The sequence below is a fragment of the Mustela putorius genome, unplaced genomic scaffold (assembly GCF_011764305.1).
Source record: "Mustela putorius furo isolate JIRA1106 unplaced genomic scaffold, ASM1176430v1.1 tig00001118_pilon_pilon_pilon, whole genome shotgun sequence".
Lineage (NCBI taxonomy): Eukaryota > Metazoa > Chordata > Mammalia > Carnivora > Mustelidae > Mustela > Mustela putorius.
Window position 1 is genome coordinate 1,259,300 of NW_025421577.1, and position 19,929 is coordinate 1,279,228.

General features: G+C 41.6%; 1 protein-coding gene across 7 annotated transcripts in view; it reads left to right on the plus strand.

The window, feature by feature from the left end:
• Positions 1-19,929, plus strand: part of RYR2 (ryanodine receptor 2) — a 738,653-nt gene that overhangs the window by 503,435 nt on the left and 215,289 nt on the right. For all 7 annotated transcript variants that reach the window (XM_045087357.1, XM_045087359.1, XM_045087360.1 and 4 more), the window contains 7 exons: positions 888-1,002; positions 3,024-3,184; positions 5,014-5,173; positions 5,971-6,057; positions 9,749-9,975; positions 12,773-13,577; positions 16,235-16,435. In XM_045087357.1, the coding sequence (XP_044943292.1) occupies positions 888-1,002; positions 3,024-3,184; positions 5,014-5,173; positions 5,971-6,057; positions 9,749-9,975; positions 12,773-13,577; positions 16,235-16,435 (1,756 nt within the window). The remainder of the gene's footprint in view (positions 1-887; positions 1,003-3,023; positions 3,185-5,013; positions 5,174-5,970; positions 6,058-9,748; positions 9,976-12,772; positions 13,578-16,234; positions 16,436-19,929) is intronic.

The window sequence follows — 19,929 nt, forward strand, 5'->3', positions numbered from 1 at the left end:
TCTTTTTAAGGTTTCAAGGAACCTTCATAGTCTTCTCCGCAGTAGTTGCACCATTTTATATTCCCACCAACAGGGCACAAGTGTTCCAGTTCCTCCACATTCTTAGTAACCCTTGTTATTTTCTGATTTTTTGATGTTGGCTATCCTAATGGCTGTGAAATGACTTCTCGGCTGTGGGTTTGATTTGCATTTCCCTGATGATTAATGATGTTGAGTATCTTTTCATGTGCTTATAGGCCATTTGTGGATCATCTTTGGAGAAATGTCTTTTCAGGTTCTTTGCCTTTTTTTTTTTAAAGGGTTATTTGCTTCTTGGTTGTTGAATTGTAGGAGTTCTTTATATATTCTGGATATTTACCCCTTATCAGATACATAATTTACAAGTATTTTCTCCTAAGAATTAGTTTTGTGAGATGTTTATATTTATGTTCTTGGTTGAAAGTTAGAGAGTATTCTAAGTAGTATTTTTTTAGACAAGGAGGCAAGTTATTTTAGCATCCTTTTTTGTACTAAATCCTAGTTTCTCAACATCAGCGTGATCAATGCTCTGGGTTAGGTAGTTACTTGTTGTGAGAGTTTGTCCTCTTAATTGAAGGATATTTAATAACATCCATGGCCTCTAACCACTAGATGTCATTGGCACACACCCCCAGCTGTGTCAAACAAAAATGTCTCCAGATAGTGGTCTCCAGATAGTACCAGATGTACTATCTGGTACTGTAGTATCTGGTATTACCAGATAGTACTGTACTATCTGGTACTCCAGATAGTACCAGAGCAAAATCACCCTGGTTTCGAACCACTCTACTAAAATGATTATATGCTCATGTTCCAATGAGGCAGAACATTTGAGTGTTGCTTTTTCTTAATCCTATACTGTATTTCAGATTTTTGCTTAGAAGAACAAAGCCAGATTACAGCACGAGCCATTCTGCAAGACTCACGGAAGATGTCCTTGCAGATGATCGAGATGATTACGATTACTTGATGCAAACATCCACGGTATGAGGTTGCAGCTTTTGTCACATACTTCTCTTTGTCCCTTATTATGTGTTGCACTTTGTAGAGTTCATTTTCATTCATCCTGTCTAGCCAGCTTATTTTAAAATTATTATTTGCTTATATTTTGGGGATCGAAAATTTGAAAAGTATAGGTGTATTCTGATATATGTTACCTACTAAGAGACCTGTTTTAGACAGAACATCCTGATGGTGTGCTTAATCCTGATTTGCTGTCCATCTTCTTTTTCTTTTCTTTTTTTTTTTTTTTTTTTACTTTTTAAAAATATTTTATTTTATTTTTTTTCAGCGTTCCAAAATTCATTGTTTATGTATCACACCTAGTGCTCTATGAAATACATGCCCTCCTTAATACCCACCAACAACCCCCCATGCCCGTCCCCTCCAAGATCCTCAGTTTGTTTCTCAGAGTCCACAGTCTCTCATGGTTTGTCTCCCTCTCTGGTTTCCCCCAACTTACTTCTCCTCTCCATCTCCCAGTGTCCTCTGTATTATTCCTTATGCTCCACAAGTAAGTGAAACCATAAAATAATTGACTCTCTCTGCTTGACTTACTTCACACAGCATAATCTCTTCCAGTCCCGTCCACGTTGATACAAAAGTTGAGTATTCATCTTTTCTGATGAAAGCATAATACTCCATAGTATATATGGACCATATCTTCTTTATCCATTCGTCAGTTGAAGGGCATCTTGGTTCTTTCCACAGTTTGGCGACCGTGGTCATTGCTGCTATAAACGTTGGGGTACAGATGGCCCTTCTTTTCACTACATCTATATCTTTGGGGTAAATACCCAGTAGTGCAATTGCAGGGTTATAGGGTAGCTCTATTTTTAATTTCTTAAGGAATACACTGTTTTCCAAAGTGGCTGTACCAACTTGCATTCCCAGCAACAGTGTAAGAGGGTTCCCCTTTCTCCACATCCTCTCCAACACGTGTGGTTTACTATCTTGTTGATTTTGGCCATTCTAACTGGTGTAAGGTGGTATCTCAATGTGGTTTTGATTTGAATCTCCCTGATGGCTAGTGATGATGAACCTTTTTTCATGTGTCTGTTAGCCCTTTGTATGTCTTCTTTGGAGAAGTGTCTGTTCATGTCTTCTGCTCATTTTTTTGATATGATTATCTGTTTTGTGTGTGTTGAGTTTGAGGAGTTCTTTATAGATCTTGGATATCAGCTGTTTGTCTGTAGTGTCATTGCAAGTATCTTCTCCCATTCCATAGGTTGCTATCCTATTTCTTGAAAAAATTTTGATTTCCACTTAATTTTTCCAAGTGCATATGATTTCCTTAATCTTAGCAATATGTCTAAAGGAAGGTGATTTCTTATACTTTGTTGGAGGTCACATTTTGCCAGATGCTATTTACAGTTTTCAAAACATCTTTTCCTTAAAAATCCAAGTAAGAAAAAGAATATAGACTTCTAGCCCTCATAGAAAACCCCCACATTTGGGCTAGATTTTCACATATTCTGAGCTATTTCAAAGTGGTTTTAAGGTGGCAAATACTATGTTATCGGTAGAAAAGGTGAAGCATATTCAAATAGTGGATAACAGGTATAAAGACTCCAGCACTGATTGGTGTGCTTCTGTAAGCTTACATGCCTAAATGGATTATTTTTCTGCATAAGTGTACTATATATGTATACATACATTTGTAGGTGTGCTATGAATGTACATGGACTGATTTTGTAAAACTTACTTTTATACTTTATGAAAGTATAGAACTTTTATACTCATAAGTAGTATAAAGAGCCTGAAATCACTTGGAATGTTTGCTCTGACAAATCCTTTTCTCTTTTTCCCATTATTTCTTATTTAATTTCCCTTTGCTCTAATTTAAGACCTATTTCACAATGTTAGTTCTTTGTACCTGTAACATTTGAATTAGGCCAAATGATTTTAAACAAAGAAATAACAGCCTTAGGGCAGTTTAAAGACACTGCATATCAAGGTTTTGTTTCTTCTTACTTTGCCAACACTTGTTTTTACTGTCTTGACAGTACTATTACTCAGTGAGAATCTTTCCTGGCCAAGAACCTGCTAACGTCTGGGTAGGCTGGATTACATCAGATTTTCATCAATATGATACAGGCTTTGACTTGGACAGAGTTCGTACAGTAACCGTTACTCTAGGAGACGAGAAGGGAAAAGTGCATGAGAGGTCGGTTTTTCTCAATTTTCTTTTTACATGAATGATATCTGATGAAAATGTTGATCAACCTAGGTCTTTGTGTTTTCCCCCTTGGATTTAATGTCCAGAATAATACTGTATTTATAGAAGCAATATCATCAAACCATTAATGTCAGTGTTCTTTTTGTTACTCCTACAAACCAGTAAGGAATCTGAATATATAAAAAGTGAAAAACATTATAAAGTAAGAGCAGTGCATCCTTTTCAGGTAGTACTCATATATTCCTTCAGTTGACACTGGATGTGACTAACAGTTTGGGTTACCTGTACTTAGCCTTTGTTTTAGCGATTAGGGACGGGTGAATGTGAGACCTCTGTGGTCAGCAATGTGTCTGGGAAACTGTTGATGTGGTGGGGAGATAAACGTGAAGAGAATATGGGCTAGTAGTTGAGACCAGGTGGACACGTTTGAACTCAGACTGAGGACTAGTGGGTTCTTTCCTCAGCTTTGCCATTGACTCGCTGTGTGGCTTTGGGTAAGTCACTTACACTTTCTGTGCCATCCTTTTTCATTTGTAAGACAAAACCAAACTCAAACCAAACCTTCAAAAAAGTGAAGAAGGCTATCTTCCTTGTGGAATAAGACAAGAGAAGATCTGACCATTTGCTTCTACCTTTTGTGCCCATGCATCCTCTCTGATCTGCTGTGACAGGTCTCATAGAGAAAGGCCTCCATACCTTGCTTCTCTTCTATACCATCGTTTGTGGTGACTGGAAGCTCACTCTCCTGCCTTCAGGTCGTTACACTGGAGCCCTTGAGACAGTGGGCCGAGCCAAAATCTCCAGTCAAGAGTGCTTTACATCAGTATGGGGGTCCCAAACCACCTGTCTCCAGGAATATTCTTGCAGGACACATTGGGTTTTCAGAGATGGCAACAGTATAAGGAAATAACCCAACAGAGGAATGGGATACCTTAGAGATGGTTTTAGCCTTAGAAACAGAGGGTAGGGAAGGGTTGTCGGATCTTACGTAAATAGTGCAAAGAAACGGAGCCAACTTGATTATTCCAAAACTGACTTTATCTGAGCCTTCTTTTTCTTTTCCTCCTACTTGCCTGCCTTTGACTTTTTTTTACTAGTTTCATGAGCTCACCACTCTGCTGTGGCAGAGAAAAGGAAGGAGGCAAAGCTGAAATCACTTAGGTTTATTACCATCTCTTGTAAAGGTTTCGTGAAGGTGAAACAAGGGCTTGTTGTTAATATTGCTGATTTTATGCATATTCTAGCTAATTTTTTCTCTCATAACAGATCACCGGGAATTGTCCACAAAGGGGTATCATTTTAGTCAAATTTTAAATATACTGAATCATTGATGGCTCACGTAGAGTTTGCCTAAGGACTTTGATAGTGTTTGGAAATGAATGCTTCTCAACCCCAAACAAGTGGTTTAAAAAAAAAAAAAAGGAAAAAGAAAAAAAAAAAGAACCCTTTGAGAATGAAAATTGCAAATTTGGATGATTATTAAATAGTTAAACTTTTTTGAACCTCAGAAAAAGGTCCAGTTTGGTTTGAGTTTTTGGAGGGAAGGTGCAGGTCAGTTTTTACTTGGTTCCAACTTGTTGACCTGTCTCCATTAGGTGTGAAATTCAGAGACGTGTAAGACCTGATTCAGAATGTCCACGAAGTCAATGGGATTTTGCTCAGAATCACAGAATCGGGCCCATTGTGCACCTCTCCCATTACAGCATGAGCTTGTTGCTTGCGCAGCATAATTTAGGTTTAGTTTGCAAGATATACACGCTTTCTGTTATGTCTGTGGTTGTACGAAGATGAAAATGTGGTTTCTTTTTGAAATTCAGCATCAAACGCAGTAACTGCTATATGGTGTGTGCGGGCGAGAGCATGAGCCCCGGGCAAGGGCGCAACAACAATGGCCTGGAGATTGGGTGTGTCGTGGACGCTGCCAGCGGGCTGCTCACGTTCACTGCCAACGGCAAGGAGCTGGGCACGTACTACCAGGTCTGTGGGCAGAGATGGTGGTGTGCTTCCAGAAAGAAAGCCTTTCTTCCCGTGAGAAGAAAGCACATTTTATTGTTTTTTTTTTTTTTTTTAAGATTTTATTTATTTATTTGACAGAGAGAAATCACAAGTAGACAGAGAGGCAGGCAGAGAGAGAGAGAGGGAAGCAGGCTCCCCGTCGAGCAGAGAGCCCAACGCGGGACTCGATCCCAGGACCCTGAGATCATGACCTGAGCTGAAAGCAGCGGCTTAACCCACTGAGCACCCAGGTGCCCCGAAAAACACATTTTAGATAAAAAAAGTACATTAGAAATTAGAAGGAAACAGTGGTGTCCCTGGGCGGCTCAGTTGATTAATCTCAACTCTTGATTTCAGCTTAGGTCATGAGCTCAGGTTTGTGGGGTCGAGCCCTGGCTCAGGCTCTGGGCTCAGCAGGGTTTCTTTCTCCCTCTCCCTCTGCCCCTCCCCCTTACATGGGATCCCTCTTTTTCTGTCTCTCAAGTAAATAAATTAAATCTTAGGAAAGAAAAGAAATTAGAAGAAAATGAAAATAGAAATGAGTTTAATTCTACCCTTCTTCCTCTGTTTGAATAACAGTGCCTTTCAGAGGAAACAGTATATTCCTCCAAAAATGTTCATATGATAACACCATTAAATAGTCCAAAATCATTATTGAAAGAGGGTATCTGTCTGAGAGAATGCAGATGTCCAGTCCCCTTCTAGTCATTAAAAAGAAAATATTTTTTCTTAGCATTCCTTCATTAACTAATCTTACCAAATTCATTTGTTTATTTAAGGTGGAGCCAAGTACAAAATTATTTCCTGCAGTGTTTGCACAAGCAACAAGTCCCAATGTTTTCCAGTTTGAGTTGGGAAGAATAAAGGTAAGAAAGACTCATTACTGATAGTATATTTGGGGTCTTTCTATTAGGGAATAGCAGTTATTTCTTAAATGAATTCAATTTTTTTTTTTTTTAGTACTCATATTAGTTACGTAAATGATCCTTTAAAAGAAAGGTAAGCCATGTTTGAAAGTTTTGTAATATCCTTCAGGTCACTGGGGCAATGAAATTATTTAGAAAGGGTTTTAGCAACAATTTAAAGTATTTATTAATTCATTGAAATGGTTAAAAACAAAAATGGGTTTCTCTGTGATCATCGAAAGTATTAGATACAATAAAACTAAGCTTATATGGAATAAAAATGCCCAATAACATACCATTTGATAATCATTGAATTCAGAAGTGAACTAGTAGTTCACTTTAAGTGGGCTTAAAGACCTGAAACTCCTACTTAGTGGTAAGTGCTAGAACAGGGCAGGTATAGAGAACTGTGGGAACACAGGGAAGAGCAGAGAAGTTGGAGGTTGGAGGGGGTAGATCAAGTAAAACTAAAAGAAGAGAGGACATGCAGGTCGATTCTTAACTGTGGGATAAGAGCTCTCAGAATACATCTAATAGGAGAGGCCGTTCTGGACAGAGAGCCCAAGAAAGCAAAATTATGTGAGTCAGAGAGCTGGAGGTTAAAGAATTCATTGGGACTCTCTCTCACCAAGGGTGCCTTCCAGGATGTGGCTGGAGACCAATGTGGATAGAAGGGAGACTGAGTCCCAGCAAGCTGGAAAGGCCTTGAATGCCATGCTAAGAAATTGGCACCTGTTATGTAGACAGTGTGGATCCATTGGAAATGTGAAGCAGGAGCCTGAGTATAATTAAACCTGTTTTGGAAAAATACATTGACAGTCACACGGAGGTGGAAATTTGGAGAGGGGTCTGCTGTCTCAAGAGTGAGAACAGGCAGGAATAAGGAGGTGCTGCCGATCTGATACTGTCTGCACATGACAAGGTGACGAGAGTCGTGGAAGTTATAATGGAGAGAGAATGATAAATGAGAAGATGCTGTAGAGGAGAAATGGATAAAATGTGACAATTGGATCGATAGGATTTGTTGCTGAATGGGATTCAGGTACTCAAGAAAGTGAAGAATCAGGGATTAAATTAATTTTTTAATTTTTTTAGTTTGGATAACTAAGGAATGTTAATACATCAAGCAGAAGAGCTTGTTGAAATGCAGGAGAAGGAACTGAATTGAATTTTGCAATTGTACATTTGAGATGCCAGGCACACATCAGGATGGATACAGTAGATGGTTTTTCAGGGCTGCCTCGGTGACCTTGGACATGTTCCTTCAGCTGTGTTTGCTCCGTTTCTGCCTTTGTGAAATGAGATTCTTAGCAGCCACAGGAAGGCAAATATAATACGGACTAAAGGAATCCATGACTGTTACTCATTAGGAAGGCTTCTCTGACCTTGCCAGAAGAATTTCAGCAAAATGATGGATCAAGCTATATGATAGCAAATTCAGGATTGAAAATGAGAGAAAGACAGCAAATATCTAAATGTATATACATATATACATGTATATTTTTCACACACATACATATATATACACACACAATGTATATTGTATATGTGTATATATGTATTTATACCTACTTATGTATATATGTATATATAAATTTTATATATTTTTCTCATATAAACATAAAACATATATATATATATAATTTAACCAGAGGTCCTTTCCTAGAACTCTGACTCAGTGTTGGTCTGTTTGACATTTCCATCTGGGTGTTTACAGACATCTCAGATTAAATATGTCCAATTATGTCCAAAATGGAAATGCGGACCATGGTACCTCCTCCTCCTAACCTGTCTGATCTACAGTCTTCTTCATGTCAGTGAATAGCAGAGTCACTTGCTCGGGCCCACAACCCCAGGGTCATCCTTGACTTCTCTCCTTGACATTCCGCATCCCAGTTCCATCCACCAGTGAATCCCCGGCCCGTGACCTGTCACCGTCGCCCCTTCTGATGACCACATCGATCTCCATCACCGTAATTCCCCATCAGGTTCCTCCGGTGGCCTCTTGGTGGGGACTCCTGAATTCCGCCTTGCCTCTCTGTTCATCACTCAACAATCTGAGTGACTGTCACTGTACTCAAAGAGAAATCAGATTGTGTCATTCCACTGCTCACAAACCCTCTTTCCTTGAGCACAAAAATCCTAGGTCTCATGATGGTTCTCAGGTCTAAACAGTCTGCTCTCTTGTGACCTCCCTGACCTCCTCTCCCTGACCTGCTCTCACCCCCTTCATTCTACTCCAGCCACCCTGGCCTCCAGTCTTCCTGAGACTCGCCAGGCAGACTTCCTCCTTGGATCCTTTGCATTGACCATCCCTTCTGCATGGAAATTTCCTCCCCTGCACGTCCACCTGCTTCTTCTTCTTCTTCGGATCTTTCTTGATCACCTTCTCAGCGACCCCTTTTCTGACTACCTGTTTATTCTTCCCACCCTGCCTTCTGCTTCCTTCATCCTGAGTCTACTGTTGAGTCTGCTTTCTGACTTTGTTTATTTTTTTTCTTTTGACTTTATGTTTTATCTTCAATTTAAAAAATAGAAGCTGGATGAGAGGAGAGATTTTGTGTGTTCTGTTCATTTGGTGCCTAAAGCCGTTCGGGGTCTTTCCCCCACCTCCCCATTAAAAGAGGAGAATAGGAAAGTAGCTTGAGGATGAGACTGTCTATAAGTATGCAGTAGACAAGGCTTTACGGGTGAGGGAGACACTGAAGGTAATGGGAAAGGTGAGGTCATTGTTTTTATATGGCCCTTAAGTGATAGGTGGGGGTAGTATCAAGGTCATCAGTATGGCAATAAGTTGTGGTCCAGTAGAGACCTCTTTCCCTGAGACCAGACGGAAGGAATTTGGAAGGCTAAAGATGATACATATTGAAGGTAGAGGAAGGTGAACGACAAATAAATTGTATTAATGTCTGATGAATTCTGTTTCCTTGTGTGATGGTCCCATTTATCTGTTGAGCTGTCTCTGGAGTACCACCAGCTACTAAAGCCTGATAAACCCCACAGGGGGTGGGTGAGAGGTTGAAGGAGGAGGTAGGTGACAGGGGACAGGCGAGGAGAGAGAGCCAAGTGGGTGCAACTCATTACAGAGTTGGGCGCCAAAAGCAGCCTGAAGGCATGTGGGATTTCACCCAGGGCCCTGCTCAGCAGAGAAATATGAAGGTTCTTTGGTTACACTTGGTTGCCATTGTGTTTGCAGTGAGCCAGAGAGTATAACGAAAGCAATATCCCCAAACCAGTTTTGGTTTTTGTTTTTTTAAAGATTTTATTAGAGAAAGAGAGACAGAGAGAAAGCACAAGCAGGGGGAGCAGCAGGCAGAGAGAGAAGCAGGCTCCCCACCGAGCAGGGAGCCTAATGTGGGACTTGATCCCAGGGCCCTGAGATCATGACCTGAGCGGAAGGCTTGGCTGAGCCACCCAGCCATCCCCCCAGACCAGCTGGAGATACATTCTTTCATAATATTCTCTCCTCTTGTCTTAGCAGGAGCGATTCAATCCAAGATCTCTTATTTCTTGTATTGACTTTGCTGGACGCGGAGAGTATCTTACTTCCACTACCTCTTTCCTGCACAGGACCGTGGTCATTATCATTAACCCCATAGACTGTTACAAATTAATTCTTTTTCTACTCCCCGTCCCCAACCCCGTTCCCTAGAATGTGATGCCTCTGTCGGCGGGATTATTCAAGAGCGAGCACAAAAACCCCGTGCCGCAGTGTCCGCCGCGTCTCCACGTGCAGTTTCTGTCCCACGTCCTGTGGAGCAGGATGCCCAACCAGTTCTTGAAGGTAGATGTCTCTCGAATCAGTGAGCGCCAAGGCTGGCTGGTGCAGTGTTTGGATCCTCTGCAGTTCATGTCTCTTCATATCCCGGAGGAGAACAGGTCAGCCCCACGTGCCCTTTACCGTCTGATTGGGACCCTTCAAAATTGGGGGGTGTTGCTGGGGGAGCAAAAGGAAGCTTGGAAATACCCAGTTTCTTGGGGGCGATGGAGATATTATTTCACATATTCCACGCTGAAATCTCTTTCTCAACCAGTTCGTTACTGAAACAAAACTACTGTACTGCCCTTGGAGGAGCTCTGGAATATTGCTCCTTTCCTCTTGTTTTCTCTGCACCCAGAGCAGGTAAGTATTCCGACAAGTGCAACTGCAATTGAACTTAAGACTCGGTGGTTGCACGAGGTCTGCTCCGGGCTGGGATGGGGGATGTGTGTGGTCCGCTGGCCTTCTTATCCCAGCCCCAAGCTGTTGGAGCAGCTCCAGCCCGAGACACAGGGTTTCCGTGGCTAAGGTATACAGTAGGGTTAAAGGACACTTGAGGTCTCTGAGAACTTCTTTTTGCTTGTTCACTCCTGTTTTATTGATCCAAGCCAGTCATAGTCAAGCCCAAAGTAAAGAGGGCGGAGAAGATTACTCCACCTACAGGGAAGAAGGAAGGGGGAGAGTGTTTAGAAAGGACAGTATAATCTGTATCAGGGGCTGAGGGAGTGGGTTTTTTTTTTAATGTTTTTTTTTTTTTAAAGATTTTATTTATTTATTTGATAGAGAGATCACAAGTAGGCAGAGAGGCAGGCAGAGAGAGAGTGGGAAGCAGACTCCCCGCTGAGCCGAAAGCCCAATGCGGGGCTCGATCCCAGGACCCTGAGATCATGACCTGAGCTGAAGGTAGAGGCTTAACCCACTGAGCCACCCAGGCGCCCCTAAGCAAGTGTTTTATTTTATATTTAGTATTGTCATTATAACAGATAAAACAATCAGTTATTTCTTTTCTTCTCATGCAGTTAAAGCCATAGCTCATTAACGTATGAATATTGCTATGAGCAATTGGTGGGGGAAGACAGATTAAAATGATTGACATCTGTACTTTGGTTTGCCTTCACCTACGTGTAAAGTTGGAAGATGTAGACGCTACATCCTTCAGACTTCCCTATTTCATTCTTTCCATGAATATGTCTTAGTTCCCACTGTATCCCTGGCACTGGATAGTAAATAGTGTACAAAATAGTCATGATTCTTACCTTAAAAGATATCATGGTCTGGTAGGGAGGAGAGGTTCTTTAAAGGAAGAGACAGGGTACCATAAAGTGAATAATGGCAGGTATATGGGAAGGTGGTGAAAATGTAAAATTGTAGAGTCCTTAGATGTTTCTAGATACTGACACTTTAAGAGTGATTAGACAGTAGAGAAAGTTGTATTCCTCAGTAAGAACCTAGAATGAGGATGTTCTGTGTTGCTACAATGAACGGGTTTATATATATCTGACCTTTGGCCAGACTTCAGTCTTCTTGAGAGACTGGGAGGCTTAGCGAAGACCTGGGGATCATTGTCCACTATACTGTGAGGGAGAATGCCTACTCAGTTATACCTTCCCAAGAATTGGCTGCTAGCAGCTGAGCCCCATGGTTGTGTGGTTTCCTAGAGGCCCAGGTGGTACATGGCGTGGGGAATCATTTGCTTTGGGTTTCTAATGCATAAAGCTTCTGGTTCTGAGATTTCAGAGGTGCAATCTTGAACAATTTGGCACCATCAGGCTTTCAGTGGAATACCTTTGAGCCAGGCAGCCTAGATACAGTTGGGCATGGGCAGAATGATAGAGTCCTAAGGACAGTGACAGAGCTTAACAACAAATAATCACAAAGAATTACCCAGCACCTATTGTGTACTGGGCTAAGTGCATGATAAGTATTAATACACAAGTCATATAATAACCCATGTTCTGATGAGTTAATATTAGAGTCTCTCACCAGGATGTCTTCCTAGATGAATGAGTCACTCCCCTTATTGTGAATTTATCAGGTTTCTCCTTTTAATTCTCCAGTGTCACCTATAAGCCATCTTAATAATATACTAATAAATAGTTTAGAAAATTTTGCACATCTAAAAGAATTATGTGCTTTAAAAAATTGACTCTATTTTGAAAGGAATGGCTTTATTTTAGGCATATTCTGGCCACACTTAAGGTTTTATGTGTTAGAAGGGCATGATAAAAAGCAAAAGGACCTGAATTAAGAGCTCAGTGTAACCAGATTCCCAGTAGAAACTTTCCCAAGTGCAAGGTCACAGACAGTGTTTGTTTTCCCAAGCTGCACAAATCTGGTGGAAACCAGGGCTGCGTTGGTGGACATGTAGGGGCTGTGTGGGATGTATGAGATAGTAACTCATGTCAGAGGAATTAGCCCTCCATTCCCTTTCTTCTGACTGTCAGGGTAGTAGCTGATCATGGATCAGAGACAAGGTCAATGTAGCCCAAGGCAGAGTTTCCTCGTTTCTTGAGCCAGTTTAGCCAAGTTGGAGAGGGACGTTCCAGATTTTCCAAGGAGTACTTATATTTTGAAAGAAAGGGAGCCCACCACATCCAGGTGGAGACCGTATCGAAAAGCGGTGCCCCAAACCTTGGGGTGATGGAAGATGGAAAAGCTCCAAGTGCCGCAGTTGGAAATTTCCAATGTAAAATTGTACACATGGGAAAACTTGTAACATACATAGTACTGATTAAGGAAAAATAAAACCAAAACCAAACCACTACGCTATCATGAAACCTGTCATAGAAAAGTATTTTTTTTAAGTGTTTCCATAACTTTTTTTGAAATTTACGATGTACGCAGATTTCTCCTGCGATTCAGAATTTTGAAAAGTGTCACATGCTTCACCTCGCTACTGCGCCCCCTCTTCCACAGGTCTGTGGACATACTGGAGCTGACGGAGCAGGAGGAGCTGCTGAAATTCCACTATCACACTCTCCGGCTTTACTCCGCTGTCTGCGCTCTTGGGAACCACCGGGTGGCGCACGCCTTGTGCAGCCATGTCGATGAGCCTCAGCTTCTCTACGCCATCGAGAACAAGTACATGCCGGGCTTGCTGCGCGCTGGCTACTATGACCTGCTGATTGACATCCACCTGAGCTCCTACGCCACGGCCAGGCTCATGATGAACAGTGAGTTCATCGTGCCCATGACGGAGGAGACCAAGAGCATCACCCTTTTCCCTGACGAGAACAAAAAACATGGCCTCCCGGGGATTGGCCTGAGCACCTCCCTCAGGCCACGGATACAGTTTTCCTCCCCCAGTTTTGTAAGCATTAATAATGAATGTTACCAGTACAGTCCAGAGTTCCCGCTGGACATCCTCAAGGCCAAAACCATTCAGATGTTGACAGAAGCTGTTAAGGAGGGCAGCCTTCATGCCCGGGACCCCGTTGGGGGGACAACTGAGTTCCTCTTTGTACCTCTCATCAAGCTTTTCTACACTCTGCTAATCATGGGGATCTTCCACAATGAGGACTTGAAACACATCTTGCGGTTGATAGAGCCCAGTGTGTTCAAGGAAGCCACCACTCCGGAAGAGGAGACGGACACGCTGGAGAAAGAGCCCAGCCTAGAAGACTCCAAGCCAGACGGAGCTGGTGAAGATGAAGCCAAAGGGGGTAAGAGGCCCAAGGAAGGCCTGCTCCAAATGAAACTGCCTGAGCCAGTTAAATTGCAGGTAATCAGAAAAAATGATTTCAGTCAATTTCAGAGTGACTAACTGTGAAGGTATTGATATTTACCTTTGTCTCCTTTTCTCTCAGGGCTTGTGTGTGTACTTTGGTGTTCCTATATAATGATAGCTTTTCATAAAATTACCCAACTTCCTATTGTGCTTAGGGATGTGTCCATATAATTGTGTTGCATTTAGAATGGAATTTGTGATTTTTCCAAGGGAGTCAACTGACAGTAATTCATCAGCGATACCTTTAGTAATTTGCGTCTGTGTGTGTAGGCCTAGGTGTCCACCTGCTAGCCCTTTTTCTCCTCCCTCTTCACTCATTGCTGGAATGCCTGAAATTGAAGGCACCTCACCCCCTTTCTAACCTCGCCTCCACTCACACCAACCCTCGAATACTTGTTTGCCAGTAGGTGTGCCCATTCTCACACAGCAAGGGTTTGCTTTAAGAAATTAAAGACATCACCTATTTCTTGTGCTTATCAAGAAGATGTCTAAGGATCGTTTCTTAACATCTCTTTAGTTCACCAGAGTCCATTTGATGGTTTGCATCATTGACATGCTCCCTTGCTCTTCCCTCCTTAGTCGACATTGATTGAAATCTTCTTCTGAGCCAGACATTTGGTTCTGGTTGGAGGAAGCAGATGTGGACTCTACCTTCCAGACGTTCACAGTCCCTAAGGGAAATAAGGACTTGTTTATCTCTCCATGCTAAAATAGTTTATTGCTAATTGCATTAAGTGATCTGAAGGAAAAGAATGGATGACTAGGAAAAAAAAAATGAAATATCCACTGGATTACTGCAAGAAAGATGTGGGGGAGTCCTCTCTGAGATGGTGGCTTTTAAGCTGAGGTCAGGTGGATGAGCCTGGGTCCAGTAGTCATGAAGTAGGAGCAGGAAGATTGTTCTAGGAGATTTTCAGCCAGAGCTTGTAGCTCAACAAAGATTCTGAGATAGAAAAAGACCAGTTAGCTTAATGAGCTAAGGGGAAATGGATCAAGTAGGCAGAGAGCAGTTCATGTAGAATCTAGGCATTTGATAAAACCAGCCATATAATAGACTTTAAATTTTATCCTAAGTTCAGATAAAACCACTGAAGAATTTTTTTTTTAAAATCACTGAAGAATTTTAACAGGAAGTTTTTATTCTAGAAAAATCTATGATGCTACAAAAGTTGGGTATTCATCCTTTCTGATGGAGGCATAATACTCCATAGAGTATATGGACCACATCTTCCTTATCCATTTGTCCATTAAAGGGCATCTTGGTTCTTTCCATAGTTTGGCGACTGTGGCCATTGCTGCTATAAACATTGGGGTACAGATGACCCATCTTTCACTACATATGTATCTTTGGGATAAATACATAGTAGTGCAATTGTAGGGTCATAGGGAAGCTCTATTTTTAATTTCTTGAGGAATCTCCACAATGTTTTCCAAGGTGGCTGCACCACCTTGCATTCCCACCAACAGTGTAAGAGGTTTAACAAATAGCATGGAGGACAAGGGGAGATGGAGAGGAGAAGAGACTTGAGGGAAATTGGAAGGGGAGGTGAACCATGAGAGACTATGGACTCTGAAAAACAATCTGAGGGTTTTGAAGGGGCGGGGGTGGGAGGCTGAGGGAACCAGGTGGTGAGTATTATAGAGGGCACGGATTGCATGGAGCACTGGGTGTGGTGCAAAAACAATGAATACTGTTACACTGAAAAGAAATTTAAAAAAAAATCTGTGATGAAAATCGATAAGGAGAGAAAGGGAGGGTCATCTAAAGTCCACTTAGTTAAGAAGCTGTCGTGTTGGTCCAGACACAAGGTCCATGCCTATGTCCATGAAGGTCCATGCCCTTCACCCCATGCTAGGGTGGGATGAAGGGCATGGAGAAGGAGGGTAGATGATAGGGCTACCTCAGAGCTGGCATTGACAGGAATGTACCTGTTGTGGTTGTGAAGTTTTCTTTACCGCTTTCCTTGTACGGTATTATATAATATTGGTTGTTGGTATTATATGATTTAAATGTTTTCCTAAGTATGGGCAGAACATTCTCTCATAGGCATGTTTCTACCAACATATACTGTTGGTTAAAAATCCTTTTGGATTCAGGTAGAAGAATACCCAACTAACTGTTTCATGAGTAAGCGATGGAACCACTTAATTAATTTACATGAGAAGTCTGGAGGTACACAGTTCTAAAATTCATATAGTGGCCCAATAATGTCCTCAGGAACCTGGCCTTTAATATTTCCCTGTGCTCCTCGGTGTGTGGTTTTCATCCTAAAGTGAAGTGATCATGTCACTCATTACCCAGTTGTACCCATTTGGGGGGGGGGTGTTCTAGTCTTTTATTTTTGATGAGAAATCTTTCCCACAGGACCCCCTGGCTAACTTCTCCTTACATATCTTATTTGCCATAGTACCTGTGGCTGAGAGGAGGCCAGGATGGTAAATGTCCACCAGAAGAATGTGTATTTACCCTTTTTGCTAGAAAAATTACTTCTTATCCCCTGGGACCAACCACAGCCTGCACAAAATCAGAATTCTGTTCATAGAGAAGAGTTGGCCACTAAGCCTGTCTGCCACAGATTTTGATCTGATACGCATTTACCACATAAAGATCCAGAAATTAAATCTCATCTCCTTTGTCATCATCTTTTTAGATGTGCCTGCTGCTTCAGTACCTCTGTGACTGCCAAGTCCGGCACCGGATAGAAGCCATTGTGGCCTTTTCCGATGACTTCGTAGCAAAGCTCCAAGACAACCAGCGTTTTCGATACAACGAAGTAATGCAAGCCTTAAACATGTCAGCTGCCCTCACAGCCCGGAAAACAAAGGAATTTAGATCGCCCCCTCAAGAGCAGGTACAAGAATGCAATGGAAATCCTTCCTTTTTTCTTTGGGTTTTACATCATCCAGGATATAGTAATTGCAAAATTATATCATAAGTTATAAGTGTGTTGTTGTTTTTTTTTCCCTTCCTGTTCTCTTTAAGCCACATTGATTTAGTCAGTAATTATTAGTTTCACCAAAAAAAATTACCCAGTTAGTTTAAACAAACAAGAGACTTACTGAAAGTTATCATGTGTATTCTAGATTCTTGGACAAGACTGATGTGCCAGATTCTGAAGTTCTCTTTGCAGAACTTCAGAATCTGGCACATCAGTCTTGTCCAAGATCTTCGTTGGCTGACAAGGCACCACTCCAGTGAAAAGGAGCCCCTCCATTCTAAGAATTGATGTCAGATACCTTCTGTTTGATCCCTCCTGTAAGACCAAATTTCGATGCCCCAAGGCTTGCCGGAAGATGGATCACCTCTTCATGGTTCTTCTGGTTGCTCACTCCAAACCCACCTCTCTCCCTTGGTGAGAGGGAGTACAGTGGTACAGCAGTACAGTTGAACCAAGGGCACGTGCCTGATCCAGACAATGAGCTAGTCTGGAATCTACTTCAAAATGGGATGCCTGGTGCGGGAGATTTCCAAGATGGTGGTGAAAAGGTATAACCACCAGATCTCATCTTCAGTCTCTTGCCCTTAGCATTTCCCTCTCAAGATACTTCAAAGTGAAAATGTTTAGGGACTAATAGCAGAAGTTGTCTTCTCACCAGAATGTAGTTTCTTTGAGGGAGGGGTCATGGAATTTTGTTCATTGCCAGGAAGAGCATGTATGGAGCAGAAAACAAGTCCAAGCCTTCCCAAATTAAATCCATTTGGTAAACTGAAGTCAAGAGGCTCCTGCTTCTGGAAAAATGAAGTACATGGACCTTCTCGATTCTTCCTTCTAAGTACAACTGTAATCCTGGAAATTACATAAAAGATTGGATAGGAAGACTCTAAAAGGTAGAAACAAGGAGACTGGCTATGGAAATGGGACCTCAGGACCTGTGATAAGTCCCCTGGGTTTTCTTTTTGCCTCATCTATCTCAGACTTGGGGCTAAAGGAGCCCACAGTGCAGAAATCCATTGGCATCAACAAGAAAAGCCCAACCAAGGGCTTCTATGTCTAGCCAGAGGACCATGAAAACTGTCTTTCTAGCAAAACCAAAAACTTGTAGGGACTAACAGTACTACTCCAGTCGAACACAAGACGGAACTGTGCCTTACCCCCACCCCAACCAACAGACACTAAATGGGGAGCCCAGACCTCCACCCTCACCAGGCTGCAATGAGGTGCTCCAGGCAAAATTGTGGGGAGCTGGGACTTCATCCCTGATGACTGGTAATGTGGCCTGCTTCTTCCAGAGTGTCAGTAGAGGCCAGAGAGGGAGGAGTAAGTGCATGGCACTTTTGCCCTTTCCAGCCAGGGTTGAATGAGTTGAGTATAGGTCTAGTGGGGAATTGGATTTCCCCTTGCCCAGTGAGAACAATGTCTTCTCCTCTTTCATTGTTCATGGAAGCTGAGTGAAGAAATGGGCTTCCATTCCTACCAGGCAGTAGCAAGTAACAAGGCAGCTCAAACTCATCTCCTGCTGAGAGATGTCAAAAGAAACCAGATATTTAAATAAGATCCAGAAGTCTCATAAGACCAAAATGTCAAGGTTTCAATTAAAAAAAAAAAAAATCACTCATCACACTAAGAAGCAGGAAAAACTTAAAGAAAAGATATTTAAGAGGTACCAACTCTGAGGTGAAGAAGATGTTAAATTTGTCTGACAAGGCTTTTAAAGCATTCATCATAAAACTGCTTCAAAATGGGGCAGGAGGGGAACTCATCACAAAGAAATATAGAAATAAGAACCAAATGGAAGTTTCAGAACTGAAAAATCACCAGAATAAAGAAACCTTAAGTGGATGGACTTAGTAGTAGAAGGAAGGAGAAAGAGAAAAGAATCACTGAACTGAAGAGAGAACAGCAAGAATTACCCAGGCCAAATTACCATATGGTCTCTCTGGTGTGAGGAGTCTGAGAGACAGGGTGGGGGATTGTGGGGGGAAGGGAAGGAAAAAGTGAAACAGGATGGGATTTTGAGGGAGACAAACCATTAGAGACTCTTAATCTCACGAAACAAATTGAGGGTTTCTGGAGTGGGGGCGGGAGGGAGAGGGTGGTGGGGTTATGGACACTGGGGAGGGCATGTGCTATGGTGAGTGCTGTGAAATGTGTAAGCCTGATGATTTACAGACCTGTACCCCTGGGCAAATAATACATGATATGCTAATTTAAAAGAAAATTACCCAGTCCAGGGACGTCTGGGTGGTTCAGTCAGTTAAGTGTCAGACTTTTGATTTCAGCTCAGGTCATGATTTCAGGGTCATGAGATCGAGTGCCACATCAGGCTCCATGATCAGCTGGGAATCTGCTGGAGATTCTTTCCCTCTCCCTTGTCCCTGCTCCTGTGCACGTGCACATGCTCTCTCTCTTAAATAAATAAAATAATCTTTAAATAATAAATCTTATTATTTAAAAAATAATCAGATTTAAATAACTTTTAAAAATAAAATAAATAACTTTAAATAAATAATCTTTAAAAATTAAAAAAAAAAAAGAATTACCCAGTTGGAAAAACAGAAGAAAAAATAAAAGCCTCAGGACCCTGCAAATATAACAAAAGATCCAACATTTGTGACATTAGAGTCCCAGAGATGGGAAAAAGAGGGGGAACTGGAAAAAAAAATTAAATAAATAATGGTTGAAATGTTTCAAGTTTGGCAAAAGATACAAAGAAAGAGACTCAAGAAGCCGAATAAACTAGGTACCCAAAGAAATCTAAACCAAGACAATCACTGTCAAACCTCTGAAAACTAAGGACACAGAAGAAAATCTTGAAAGCAGTGAGAAAGAAATGACACACAGAGGAGGAAAAGCAATGTGAGTGACTGTGATTTCAGACTGGCCAATGGAGGCCAGACAGAGACAGAAGAGGCACACCAGTTTTCAACTGGAAAAAGACTGAAAACCCAGAATTCTATAGGTAGTAAAACATCCTTCAGGAATGCAGGGGAGATCAAGACAGTCTCCAATGAAGGAATACACTGAGAACTGGACTACAGCAGACGGACCCTGAAAGAACTGTAAACAAAATCCTTGAAATAAAGAGAAAAATGACTGTAGAAGAAAATTGTGAAAATCTGGAATGGAGAAAGAACTATGGAAGGTGTTAAAGCATGGAGAACTACAATGCAATTTCTTTTATTTTTGAGTTTTCTAAGTTATATTTGTTGGTTGAAGCAAAAATGATAAAGCTGTCTAATGTGTTCTAGATGTATTTATAGGGAATACTTAAGACATATGTAGTTTTTATTTTTTAATTTTTAAAGAAGATTTTATTCATCTGTTTATTTTGGGAAGAGACCACGTGTGGATGAGCTAGAGCAAGCTTGGGGGGAAGGGCAAAGGGGGAGAGACGAGTTGACTCC